This window comes from Pocillopora verrucosa, chromosome 10, assembly GCF_036669915.1.
Source record: "Pocillopora verrucosa isolate sample1 chromosome 10, ASM3666991v2, whole genome shotgun sequence".
NCBI lineage: Eukaryota > Metazoa > Cnidaria > Anthozoa > Scleractinia > Pocilloporidae > Pocillopora > Pocillopora verrucosa.
This window is the reverse complement of record NC_089321.1, coordinates 15304681-15318729: the sequence shown is the minus strand read 5'-3', so window position 1 is coordinate 15318729 and position 14049 is coordinate 15304681. Positions and strand designations below refer to the sequence as shown.

The 14049-nt window shown below is 34.7% G+C and overlaps 3 protein-coding genes across 3 annotated transcripts; 2 read left to right on the top strand and 1 right to left on the bottom strand.

Moving 5' to 3' along the window:
• Positions 1 to 6811: 6811 nt before the first annotated feature.
• On the bottom strand, positions 6812 to 7327 carry LOC136283678 (aminopeptidase NAALADL1-like). The gene has a single exon (XM_066172880.1). It carries the CDS (start codon positions 7325 to 7327, stop codon positions 6812 to 6814), a length of 516 nt encoding a protein of 171 aa, XP_066028977.1.
• A 1178-nt stretch (positions 7328 to 8505) lies between these two features.
• On the top strand, positions 8506 to 9424 carry LOC136284045 (uncharacterized). Its single transcript, XM_066173794.1, has 3 exons — positions 8506 to 8617; positions 8748 to 9013; positions 9292 to 9424. Exons 1-2 carry the CDS (start codon positions 8511 to 8513, stop codon positions 8965 to 8967), a joined length of 327 nt encoding a protein of 108 aa, XP_066029891.1. The 5' UTR covers positions 8506 to 8510; the 3' UTR covers positions 8968 to 9013; positions 9292 to 9424.
• Positions 9425 to 12240: 2816 nt separating this feature from the next.
• LOC136284044 (uncharacterized) lies at positions 12241 to 13531 on the top strand. The gene is made up of 3 exons (XM_066173791.1): positions 12241 to 12353; positions 12481 to 12746; positions 13422 to 13531. Exons 1-2 carry the CDS (start codon positions 12247 to 12249, stop codon positions 12698 to 12700), a joined length of 327 nt encoding a protein of 108 aa, XP_066029888.1. The 5' UTR covers positions 12241 to 12246; the 3' UTR covers positions 12701 to 12746; positions 13422 to 13531.
• The last annotated feature ends 518 nt before the right edge of the window (positions 13532 to 14049 follow it).

Here is a 14049-nt window from a genome sequence, read left to right as displayed (position 1 = left end):
GGAGGAGGACTCGGTTCAGTTTTTAAAAAGTCGAGATTATTCCGAAGCTTTATGCACATTCGCAAACGTTTTCCTTAGTGGTAGCGAACGGAGGAAGCCGAGATCATTTATGGTTGCTAGAAAGGAATATAAAAATTCATAAATGAGCCGCAAGTTTGATAACACGGGGCAGGTCAAACACTAAACATAAACTCAGGGCAATCAATAGCGTAGTTTCTTTTGAATATAAGATACACTGAAAATATTTGCATTTCAATCAACGTCGATGGGAATGATTGATTGAAAGTGTAATCTCATTACCAAAGAGGAGTAAGTTGCAAGATGGGTAAATACATTACAGAGAAGACAAGTCGTTATTTTGCTTTCCGTTTATTGAAATTAACCACCATCATTTAAAAACATATCATTAAAATTGTTGAATCAGCTTACTACAAATGTTACAGACTCAGCAATAAGAAAAAGAAGAGTTGTTTTGCTTTCTCCAGATTAAATGATCCTTATCAAGCCTGCAAGGTAACCATTACATACGTTAGACAAATTAAGGTCTAGTTACGTGTAGTTACTTAAGGTGTAACTACACATAAGAGTGGCTGTTGCCACTACGTCTTAAAAAGTTAGATCTTTTAAAAAGAAATTATTCTGGATATTCTGGTGAGATAAAGTCCAGTAAGTAAAACAAGTTTAAAACGTAAGAAAAAACGAAAGAAACGTATTTCAAACAGTTGTTCTGACAATTGTTTAGAGTTCGAGCAATAAATGATGATACGTTTTTTCTCTAAATACCCAGTTCGGTGGTTGTAACCATACACAAATTACTATTGGTGAGGGAGTCGGTAAAGGATGGGAAGGGCCCCTGATTTCTTTGATTTAAATTTATGATAAACTATGATACAAAAATGATTCAGTAATTTAGTAGTTTAGCAAAGTCTCTAGTTCACTCAAATCCTGGCTTATAACATCTTCTATCTCATGAACTTTTTTCTCTTACCATTTAAAGCCACCTTATCTCCTTGCGACTGGTCTCAATGCATTAGCCTTGTCTCCTTCGACGACGTCTTCGGCGGATGCCACGGCGGATTAAGCGAGAAATGACCGTGAAGATTGGATCAGCTGATTTCTGCAGTGGGCCGGACAAGGGTTTATCAGCTTCGCCTTCAACGATGTAACCGTCTATCTTTCCTTCTCTACTTTTGGCTCATCGTTGTCTTCGTCCTCACTATTCCAGTCGAAGTCACTTTGGTTTAAACGAAAAATATATCCGTTTTTCTGAATCTGCATCTATTAAGTGCATCAAAAAACCTACCATAATTCATGGTGCAAAGGATAATAATGATGATAGAGACTTAAAAATATATTTTGATATATTTACCTATCTAAATCGTCTCTGACTTCCTTTGTCGCGGTATACTTCGCCTGGTTTTCGTCCTCGTCAGACGAAAATCCCAAGCTTATGGCAAGCATCAAGCCAAGCAGAGCTTATAAGAGAGTCTTGTTCATCTCGAAGTCTACCTCGATGATGAATTTTTGATTCAAGCGGCACAACTTTTACGCTTTGGATGGGGCGTGGGCAGACCTTTTTTGGTCCAAAAGCAACAAAAAAATACTAATTACTGTCATGATAGATATTGACTCAAGATTATATACAAATACTTCTTTTACGTCCATGAGCATCAAGATCAAAACATGATTTCAATACAGTCTCCCAGCTATTTATATAACTACTGAAAATGTTAAACGAGCGATATTTGGCTTAATCTTCATTTCATCTTAATATGGCCTTCACATCGCAAATCCTTTTTTTTTTCTGTTCATTTTTTCTTGTTTTGTTTCTGAGTTTGCAAAGAGAGCCTCAAGTCTCAGCTTTAGGTGTAAATGTGAAAGGTAAAACCAATGCACTCCAATCATTGGGATAATATCAAGTGTACATAAAATATTAACTCAGTCATTTTGAAAAGAAGACGCGCCGATGGCTAAATTTTGGTGTTTGATAAAACACAGCGTTTCCAAATGAGCCTGACTATTCACGTTTTGTTTTTTGGTTCATTATATTTCATTCCATCATTTACATTTTTTGACAGTAAAATCTATGTACTAATTTCGCTGTCTAACTGTTTTATCTCGTGTGGAGTAAGTAAAATTGGAGACCTCCACCTCTCATCGTCAAGTGTATTTGAAGGCTACAATGACAGTTATACGCCATTATTGATGCAACCCTTAACGACTTAAATTTTTCTCCTTTTTAGAAAGGAAACTTTGATCATTATTTTCCTTGCTATAGGCTTCCTATGTTTTTCCTTTTACCAAAATTGTAACAACCTTCGGCCTAATACTCTTGAAACCTTATAATGCCCTTTTCGACTTTGTCAAAACGTACAGTTATTTATACTTCTTCTTAAATTTTTTAACGAGCACAAAGGGGTTTGCTAAAAAATTCCCAAAGGCATGCTCTGTTTGGTAGAAATAAGACGAAATACACATATCAATGAAAAATTTACTAACAGCTACAAAAATTATTCGCTAAATAACATCCCCCTTTCACATTAATGAAGGGTATTTAAAAGCAATTACGTTTTTATGTTGTTTTTCTGTTTTTCTCTAAACGTACGTATTGTGATGTGGATGTTGCTATGAACTACAAGTTTCTTGTGTTGCTGCACATTGAAAAAAAATTGTTTCTGAAGCTTATTTTGATTTTTTAACAAAGAAAACTTTTTTTGGCAAGCTTAAGCGGCATATCAGGGGAGTGTCCAATTTAACCATGCTCTGCATACAATCGAGCCAAAGAACCTACGTAAAGATCAAACGAACCTGATATGTTTTACATACATGTAAAAAACGTTTACCTGCACGGTGAACTAAAACTCAAAACATACTGAAATATTGTTCCCGAACGTTTCAAGAATTTTGGAGTACTCTAACTCGTGTAAATATTCTTTTCCAGCTTTGTAATTGCTTCACGTTGAAAGTGTTCAACTTTAGGTCATCACATTGAAGTAACTAAAACGATCGATGTAGGTGCAAAAGTCTTTTGTCTTCAAGTTATGCGACGCAAATCCTACTTTAAAAATAAGTCACCCTTGATGATAAAACGAAAAGAACATGTTTAAATATTCTTATCACTGAGAACAAACTAAAGAGGATAGGAGAAAAATAAAAAGAAAAAGGAAGATGTAATGGCGTAATATACTTTCCACCTATAATATTTCTCAACAACTTTGTGCCTTTTTTTTTTTTTTACTTCGTTGTAAAATTGTCAATATATCTCATTTTTTCTCGTTTTTTTTTCTTTTTTTCGTGCGGGCTATCAATTTGGACATGGGCCTAGGATTCACGATAAGGATATACCATACAGCAATAGTCGATGAAGAATAAATAAAATAATGAGTACAAGGTTCACTTTTCACAATATAATCAAACTCATTCATTCCTTATACTTGCAAATCATAAAGAGATTGTTTCTTTTTGCTGGAATAATATTAAAATATTGAGGAAAATATGAAAGGGGGAATGAAAAGCATCGCTAAAGTGCAAATCAAAGCTATTGTAGCTTCTGATTAAGTCACCAATCTTTTTCTTTAAAAACAAAAGTTAATGTTGTCTATATTTTAAATTGCCTCTGTCTTCCCAAGGGCCATCGAGAATGACTCCATCATTGTAGTTTCGGCCAAAGGGAAATACGTCTCAATTCTGTGATCGTCAACTGTTACGTCAAAATTAAATTAAACAACCGTCAGTAATAATTGACGTAATAAATTTTCATTCGGACCACCTACTGGTGTTCGCTATTAATGCAACGATCTGACTGACCACGCCACTCGCTATCTCTGTGACAGATAGCGAATAAAACGAGTAGCCTAAAATTGTGCGACCCGTAAAAAGGATTAAAGTAAAAATATGAGTTTAAGTTTTGAACGACCTGTATATTTACACTAACTATAAAGACAATTACCCCGTTCGCTCTATATTTCTTTGAGTCATGGTTGAATCGGGCTTCACCCTTATTAAATATCACGCGATAGAAATCTCGGGCTATAATTTTGAAATAGTTGATGAATAAGAGCACACTGTTACAAAGGATTGAAGTTCAAACAACATCGCTTTAAAAGTACAAAATGGGACATAATTAATGCTAGTGATTCCCTGTTCCTTCGATTATACAACTTAATCTGATATAAGTGCCTGTGTTTCCAAAGTGAAAATAAATCTCCCTTTCCTATATAAGAACAAGACACAAAGGAAATGCGAAGTTCCAAGTAATTGCAAACCAATATACCTACGATAAACTTAATGATCATTTTTATTTCTTTTGAAATCGTTTTTGTTCATGAGATTGTTAATGTTTTTGAGTTATTTCTGTTTCTCTCTAGGGCATTTGATATTGGCATGGACGTAGTTGTGACGATAGGGGAATAAGGAACAATTGAGAAGAGGGAAATTGTTACGGATGTAAATGGCCGCTAGTTTATAAATATCATTCTCCATATCAATGAGTGTTTCTCTTTTGGACAATCGTCTACATACAATGTTTGGAAGTTTCTTACTCGTGCTTGTGTTCTTTCAAGTGCAGGGAACATGCTGAGTACGAAGATTCAAACAGGGCCTTTACTTTATCATTATAGTTATTATTGAAATTATAATTATTGTCATCATTATTTTTAATGTTATTATTGTTATTATCGGTGATGTTGTGAGGTTTTAATAGAGAGAAATATAAGTAATTACATACACAGCTGCTGAATATTTTGATGCGAGAGGACGCTTATGTTGACCTCCACACTGAGATGATAAATTAGGAAAATTAAAATATTTAAGTTTCATTTTCTTTCTGCGTATAAACTTTATTACAGTTGTGATAGGTGATGCCTAATTGGCGTATTTATCATTTATCGTACAGTTTTTTATTGTTGAAGTGTGCATGCGCTCTTGGTCCTTTCCTTTGTTGGGTCAAACTTGTTATCCAAGAATATATTTTAATGTTTATTTCTCTCCTGTTTCGATTAGCTCGGCTACTTTGCGGGTAGGGATTGTTAGACATTTTTTTATAACTAAAAATGTACAACGTTCAATATTTTTCACAGTCTTTCTTCTCGTGTCTTTAATAACGCGCACTTTTTTTTTTTGGTTGATTTGTGTTCTATAGACATGTATTTTAATTGTTGTTATTGATGATACTTGACAGTCAAAGAGTTCAAGGGTACTTTGTGGGAGTCGGCCTAGATGAGAAAGTCAGTTTCATCTCGAGGATAGATATTCAGCAAATGCACAAGTGAATAGATTTATTTTTTAGATTTTAATGTAAAAAGTGCAAGTGGACAAATTAGTGAGAGAACCATCATGCAGCTATGATTAAACTTACGTTTATAACTTTACATGTAAACAGTTTGTTCGAAACTAGGTCAAGTTCATTTTGTGGTCTCTAAGATTAAATTTTTTCACGGTCATTATGATTTATATTTTTTTCAAGAATCTAGCAATACGTGTATTTAAAGAAGTGACTTTAAAGCCTCCTCCTTTTTTGTATTATTCACCAAAGCAATGATGGGAAGTGTTTTGAATCGGAGTGAAAACAATCATGTCGTTCGGGTATGTAAAACACTCGTTGAAAGGAACGAAAATCATCTCAGGACTGGAGTTTAGGGTCTTACGGCCGGTTACGGTCACTCATAAGGTCATTAGAGACCACCTTAACTGTTGACAAGACAAAGCGCAAGCTGGGTAAATCATCATTTTAATTCTTTTCTATTCATCAGTTTTTCTTGCATTTGCCTACAATTGAATTTTTGCACTCATAGTTACATTTGCTTTATTTATGTCTACTTACATTTCTCTTTCATTTAGAGACATCAATTTTGTTCGCGCATAAACATGAATTTAACATGCAAGAGTCGAATGAAGTGGAACAAATCACGGTCTATATTTAATCAAAATTCTTATCAGGAGAAAAACATAATACTGCGATATGTAAACTGCATTCAGCGTTAACCAGGCAAGTAAAAGAACAGACTAGATGTTCACTTTATACCTTCACTGTTTTAAGCAAGTACCTAAAAAAAAATGCAAAACAGTAGCCACTATGATTACCAAGAACTGCACTTACGATATTTAACGTATATTTAAGTGTCACCTTGACGACTTTGTTAAAAATAGGGACGCAGAAAGCCTCTCCTTGAGTAAAGGGGGTAATTTTTTGAAGAAACTGTGGTGCTGCGTTCTTGGGAGAGTATAATAGGGAAATTTAGTGTTATCAACTGAGTTTATAATGTAGATCAGCCACCGTAAAGAGTTTAAAAGCTGGCGTTTTGAGTGTTAGCCCTTTGTCAGAGCGATATTAAAGGGCTAACGCTCCAAACGTCAGCTTTTAAACTCTTTACGGTAAATAATTTACGTTATCAACGAAATAAATCATAATAATAATGATAATAATAATACTAAAGGTGTCTGTTTAGAATGTATTTCTGCGCTACTTCATGATGGAACTCAATTGCTCTCACCGAGTTTTTGAGCTTTGCGATAAAGTAATAAAAAGGAGGGGACGCAGATAATAAAAATTTTCCTGTAGGAGATCCTAGATCTTTAACATGAAAGGGACCTTAAGCGCGTTAGGTTCTATTTTATATCCTGTTTTATGTTGTTGTTTGTTTTCGTTTCTGCTCTGCTTTTTTTGCCTTGTTTGATCTGTCCTGTTTTATTCCTAAAAGGTTTTTGCAATGAAACAATTATAGGTCGGCTACAATAAATTAACAAAAAGGACATAGCGTGGTAATAAAAAAATGTGCTTTTGTGTAATCTGACATAGCTTATCACTATTACCTTAGGCAGGAGGTGGCAACTGTAAGATTTTTGTTGCAGACGAGATAGCTTCCACCACTAACGTCATGTGCTTTTTCACTTCATTTATGTCTCCTTCTTTATATGCCTGGAACACCCCTGGGAAAGGTAAAGCTGTGCGCGAAAACAAGTGTCGGGATATAAAACTTTCGGAAAGCGTCGAAGAACTGATGAAAGCCTTCTCAATTTGCACCATTTGATCATTGACCATGCGCACGTGCAATGGATCAGCAGTGTTCAGATTAATTTTTGACTTTGCTCGTTCGAAAGTATGGCTGGCATTCATAAAGTCATAAATTGCTCTTTGAATGTATTTATTCGGATGTGTTTCGCTATGCGTTTTTGTGGGTAGTACTTTATAGCCGGCTAGTAGAGCATTTGCGTAACGCTTTACATCCAATGGTAAAATAGAGATGTCTGACAGTTCTATCAGCAAGCCTCCTTCAAATTTTGTAACAGCCTCGTGAAACTCAAACTTAGGATCAATGAATGTTTTCATCCAATAGAAATTGTCTTCTTGCGTGTGATAGACACTGGGCTGGGGTCCGAAGAAGTAGCTGAAATCGGCGGAAGGTATAATAAGGAAGGGCTAAGAAAAGCAAAAATAAAAGTATGAACGATAAATTAAGAAATATATTATGAAAATATGATTAGAGAAAATCAACAGACGCACATTAAATCCATCGACGAATGGTCAAAAACTTTCCTTCGTCAAATATAATAGTAAGAAAAACGTTAAGGGTATCAGGCTAAAGGTCAATACAATTTTTTTGTTTAATAAAAATATACAAGTGACAAAAATATCATTAGATTTTCCTCTTTTAAGAATGGCGTCAATTATGGGAAATGCACCGTACAGCTTAAGAGTGAACGTCTTTTAATGGTGTATTGTTAGCAGTGTAGTCTTGAAATTCCCTATTTACCTTTTAGTGTAGTAATTAAAGTAATTTCTCAAATAATTGTGAGGAATTTTTTTTTAGGAGTATTCAGAAAAAAAAAATTGATATTGTTTGGAGTCTCTAAGTTTTCAGATGAGATAAACACTGTCAAGTAACGAAAACTGATATTCCAATATTTGTATCAGAAAAACAAAGTTAAAAAATAATGTCATAAAACTAATAAACCGGAGAAGTTAGGCTCGTTAGGAAACGATGTATGACGTCAAACACAGCTATTTCTACCATTTTCTTTGCAGCTCCACAGAATCAATACATCTCCACTTCATACAGTATTTTCGCGAAAATCTCTAATAATCTGATTTCACCTTAACTTAGTTCGACATTAAGCTGAGTCCAGGAGATTTCTTTGTAGGGTAAAGAACATTCCCTTACAATATGGGGACAAAGAGTGATAAATAGAACACAAATCAACCAAAACAAAATGCGCGTTATGAAAGACATGAGAAGAAAAACTGAAAAATATTGAACATTGTACATTTTTAGTAATTATAAATACCTTGCCTTGGGAGACTGCATTGGGATCATGTTTTGATCGGGACGCTTACAAGCGTACAAGAGGTACTTGCGAATAATTTCAGCTCATGATATTATTACAACTATTTGCAGCTGATATTTAGAATTTGTTCATGATTTAGGACCAAAAAAGGGGTGTCAACGCCCCATTCAAAAGGGTATAAATTAAGTCATTTGGATCCACAATTGATCATCGCAGAAGACTTCGAGATGAACAAGCTGCTGTTGATAGCCCTTTTTGGATTGGTGCTCGCTATAGGCTTAGCGCTTTCGTTTGATGATGATGAAAACAATGAGGCCAGAGGCGATTTAGAGAGGTAAAATGAAACTTTTTTTCTTGGTATTCTGTTTTGCCTTTGATAATACGAGTTTTTATTTTTAATGAACTTTATAAATTTGGAATACGGATTCGACAAAACTGATATTTGCTAATCTATTTGACCAAAGTGAGTTCTACTGGAATGGTGAGGAAGAGGACGGAGACGATGAGGAGCCAGAAGAGGAGAGGGAAAAGATAAATGGCTACAGTGTTGAAGAAAAACATGATAAACCCTTATCCGGTCCAATGCAGAAATCAGCCGATCCGATCCTACCTTTCATAGGTTTGCGCCTACTGAGCCGAGCGTTTCGCCGTCGCCGTCGCCGCCGAAGACGGAGATTTGGTTAATTCATTGAAACTAGTCACAAGGACAGAGATAAGGTGGCTTAAAACGGTACGAGAACGAAGTGTAATTTTTCGACGAAAATAGTCTAAGACAGGATTTGGTTGAGATTAAGGCTTCGCTAAGTTTCTAACTAAGTTATAATAATCGTCCAAAACTGTCTTTTATAGGCGTTCGCTTGGGTAATTCGTGTATTGCTCAGCCACCGAACTGGGAATTTAAAGAAAAATCAAATCATTTTTTTATGCTCGAACTTTAAACAATTGACAGTTACACTTAATCTAACTTTTTGAAACTTTTGCCTGAAGCATGGGTTCTTTATCTTGCAGGCTTGAAAAGGATCTTGCAATCTGGAGGAAACAAAGACCTTTTTTCTATTGCTGAGTTTCTTTGCGTTTATATGAACAACGAGTAAAGTTTGAAGGAACTAAGTTAAAAACGTTTAATTCACATTTAAATGACACTCTTTGATTTGAATAAAATAAAATGCTTAGCTCAAAATCGTTTGTAACCTATTTGATTTTCCGCCACACAACTCATTCTTCCTTACCAATAAGATTATGGTGATGCTTGCGAGGTCAAGAATTTTATGTTATCCTGTCATCTTTGTTTCATTTTTTTAAATTTACCTTAAAGGAGAAAAAAAAAACCAAAGCAAAAACGAAAAATACTCATTCTTACGAAATTCTTAACAAGGGGAACCACACTATCGTCAGGGACTCTGCTCGGTGTTTTACCTAAAACTTACAGACTCCTCATGAGATAAGTCACAATGAAGAACCCTTATTTAAGAAATGAATAAGAAAGAAGAAACGTTGTATGGAAGAAAGCGAGAAAATGATTTTAAACAGCTTCCTTCAATTAGTCAGTTAAACTAACATAAGTGACAGTCGATATTTGCTAGAGACCATCATACTATTCATTGTTACTTGATGCACCACAAGGGCATCAAGTAAGGATGTTTTTATACGAAACTGTTACCAGTTTTTGGCAATAATTCCAGTATTAATTTCATGCAACACACCAATCAAGTCGTTGTATTTATTTATTTATATTATTATTTATTTATATTTCATAAACTTAACTTATAATGCAATAACCGATTAGTTTAGATGTTGTCAAGAGGGCGATAGGAAACATCAAGGGTATCAAGCTGAAGGTCAATGCAATTTTGTTGAGAGGAAACACATACGACTAGCAAATAAATGATTAAATTTTCCTCTTTTAAGAAAGGCGGCGATTATGGGAAGTGCAACGTGCAGCTTCTCAGAGAGAGTGAATGTCCTAAATGGTGTAGCCAGTGTAGTCTTGAAATACGCCATGCATCTAGCCGGTGCGTTGAGTTAATTTCGCAGGAAATGCGTGAGGAAATTTTGTAAATGTTTTAAAATAAAGGTAATTTTTGATATTGAGTATCTAAGCCATTACATGAGATGAAAACTGTCAAGCGACGAAAAATGATATTCTGATATTTCTAGCAGAAAAACAAACGTATAAAATGATATGATGAGACATAATCAACCGGAAAAGTTAGGCTCATTAGGAAGCGATGTATGGCATCTAACACAGAGCAACTCTTACCATACTTGGCTGTGGGAGACTGCATTGTATAACGACACAATTTAACACAACACATGATTTGCGTCGTTATACGTCAAAAAGCCAAAAAGAAACTCCATGCTTTCTCTAAAGTTTAATTCAGTATTTAACCTTAGTGGGTGGTGAGGGTTTAAAAGCACAGTGGAAATTCGATGATGGCTCATGTTTTTTTTTTTTGTTCGTCCTTTTTTTTAATACAACTTTTTACGATTATAAAATTGAATGGCGGTCGATCGACAATTCTCACTTTGATTCTGACTCCAAAACTTTGTTTTTCTTTATAACTCATCGTCTTTTAAGTTGTGTCGGAAGAAAGCGGGAAAATGTTATTACTTATCTATTTATTGGTGATTTGTTGTCCATTTAAGATTTTCAGCAGCTTACATCATTCCCATGGCAAATATAATAGTCGAGCCGTCAAGTACTCTATTTCTGGCTTATTTTGTGTAACTTACCATTGAAATACTCTAGCCGGATTTTTATTATTTGTGGTTTTTGGTCTAATTTTGTTTTACTATTTTTTTAAGATTAGTAATTTGTTTTAATATTAAGAAAAAAAGAGAAAAAAAAAAAAAAAAAGAAATGGTATGTACCAACATAAAATAAAAGTATGAACGATAAATTAAGAAATATATTATTAAGATATTATTAGAGGGAATCAACAGAAGCACATTACATCCATCGACGAATGGTCAAAAACTTTCCTTCGTCAAATACAACAGTAAGAAAAACGTTAAGGGTATCAGGCTAAAGGTCAATACAATTTTTTTTTACATAAAAACATACGAGTGGCAAAAATATCATTAGATTTTCCTCTTTTAAGAATGGCGTCAATTATGGGAAGTGCACCGTGCAACTTAAGAGTGAATGTCTTTAATGGTGTATTGTTATCACTTTATAGTCTTGAAATACCCTATTTACCTTTTAGTGAAGTAATTAAAGTAATTTCTCCAAAAAAATTAAGAGGAATTGTTAGAAGTATCTAGAAAAAAAAAATTTATATTGTTTGGAGTCTCTTAGTTTTCAGATGAGATAAACACTGTCAGGCAACGAAAACTGATATTTCAATATTTGTTTCAGAAGAACAAACTTAAAAAATGATGTCATAAAGCTAATAATCCGCAGAAGTTAGGCTCGTTAGGAAGCGATGTATGACGTCAAACACAGCTATTCCCACCATATTCTTTCCAACTCCACAGAATCAATACATCTCCACTTCATACAGTATTTTTCGCGAAAATCTTTAATGATCAGATTTCACCCTAATTTAGTTCGACATTAAGCTGAGGCCAGGAGATTTCTTTGTAGGGTAAAGAACATTCACTTACAATATGGGGGACAAAAAGTGATATATAGAACACAAATCAACCAAAAAAAAAAAGTGCGCGTTATTAAAGACATGAGAAGAAAGATTGTGAAAAATATTGAACGTTGTACATTTTTAGTAGTTATAAATAGCTGGCCTTGGGAGACTGCATTGGGATCATGTTTTGATCGGGACGCTTACAAGCATACAAGAAGTACTTACGAATACTCTCAACTCATGATATTATTACAACTATTTGCAGCTGATATTTAGAATTTGCTCATGTTTTAGGACCAAAAAAGGGGTGTCAACGCCCCATTCAAAAGGGTATAAATTAAGTCATTTGGGTCCACAACTGATCATCGCAGAAGACTTCGAGATGAACAAGCTGCTGTTGATAGCCCTTTTTGGATTGGTGCTCGCTATAGGCTTAGCGCTTTCGTTTGATGATGATGAAAACAATGACGCTAGAGGCGATTTAGAGAGGTAAAATCAAATTTTTTCTTAGTATTCTGTTTTGCCTTTAATAATACGAGTTTTTTTTTTTATGAACTTAACAAATTTGGAATACGGATTCGACAAAACTGATATTTGCTAATCTATTTGACCAAAGTGAGTTCTACTGGAATGGTGAGGAAGAGGACGGAGACGATGAGGAGCCAAAAGAGGAGAGGGAAAACATAAATGGCTACAGTGTTGAAGAAAAACACGATGAACCCTTATCCGGTCCAATGCAGAAGTCAGCCGATCCGATTCTACCTTTCATAGGTTTGCGCCTACTGAGGCGAGCGTTTCGCCGTCGCCGTCGCCGCCGAAGACGGAGATTTGGCTAATTTGTTGAAACTAGTCACAAGGACTGAGATAAGGTGGCTTAAAACGGTAAGAGAACCAAGTATAAGTGTTCGATGAAAATAGTCTAAGACAGGATTTGGGTGAGATTAAAGCTTTGCTAAGTTTCTAAGTATGCTATAATAATCGTCCAAAACTTGATTGTGTCGTCTTTTATAGGCGTTCCCTTGGGTAATTCGTGTATTGCTACAACCACTGAGCTGGAAATTTAGAGAAAAATCAAATAATTTTTTCATGCTCGAACTTTAAGCGATTGACAGTTACACTAATGTATATGTATATAGGAAGTCTGTGTATTGATTTTTCTGTTTATAGTGCTTGATACGTAGAAGTAGAGTGTGATATATGTTGCGATAGGAGAAAAAAACAGAGAGACTATACTTTCATCCTAACACGGCTGTTTCGTGATTGCTTATTCACCAAATAAAATATAAAAGAATAAAATCCCCTGATGAGTGAGCAATCAAAAACAGGCTTATAGGGATGAAAGTACTGTGTCTCTGTTTTTCCCCTATCGCAACATATATATACACACACATATATATATATATATATATATATATATATTTTGTTGTTGTTGTTGTTGTTGTTTTTTGTTTTTTTGCTTTAAACTGGCTCTTCACCAAAATGTTCAGAGTCGTTTATTTTTCGAAAAACCTAACTTTTTGAAACTTTTGCATGAAGCATGGGATCTTTATCTTGCAGGCTTGAAAAGGATCTTGTAATCTGGAGGAGACAAAGACCTTTTTTCTATTGCTGAGTTTCTTTGCGTTTATATGAACGATGAGTACAGTTTGAAGTAACTAAGTTAAAAACGTTTAATTCACATTTAAATGACACTCTTTGATTTGAATAAAATAAAATGCTTAGCTCAAAATCGTTTGTAGCGTATTTGATTTTCCGCCATACAACTCATTCTTCCTTAGTAATAAGATTATAGCTTTAATGTAGAAGAGTTTTCTGTGAAGTATCAGCAACTCCAAAAATTATCACATTAACTGAGTTTCAAGACTCTTACACCAGTCCTAAATGGTGTTGCTTGCAAGATCAAGAGTTTTATGAAGACGTTTTATCGCCTCGCTACGTGTTGCACGAATGCGTATTTTGCTCGCAGTGTTTGTTATTAAGAGAGTGTCTCTGTAAGAGCGGTCCGGTCGATTTTGCTTGAGACACGGATTTCGCTCGTTTCTCGTGTGTTGTAAGACATTCATGTACCTATACTAAAACCACAATCAGTTTGATCGGATCTCTTTATTTTTCAGAGTTTTACGGAAATTAAATTTCACTCGAGCGAAGGCTTGTTGTGACACTTTTCAAGACTTTAATTTCATAC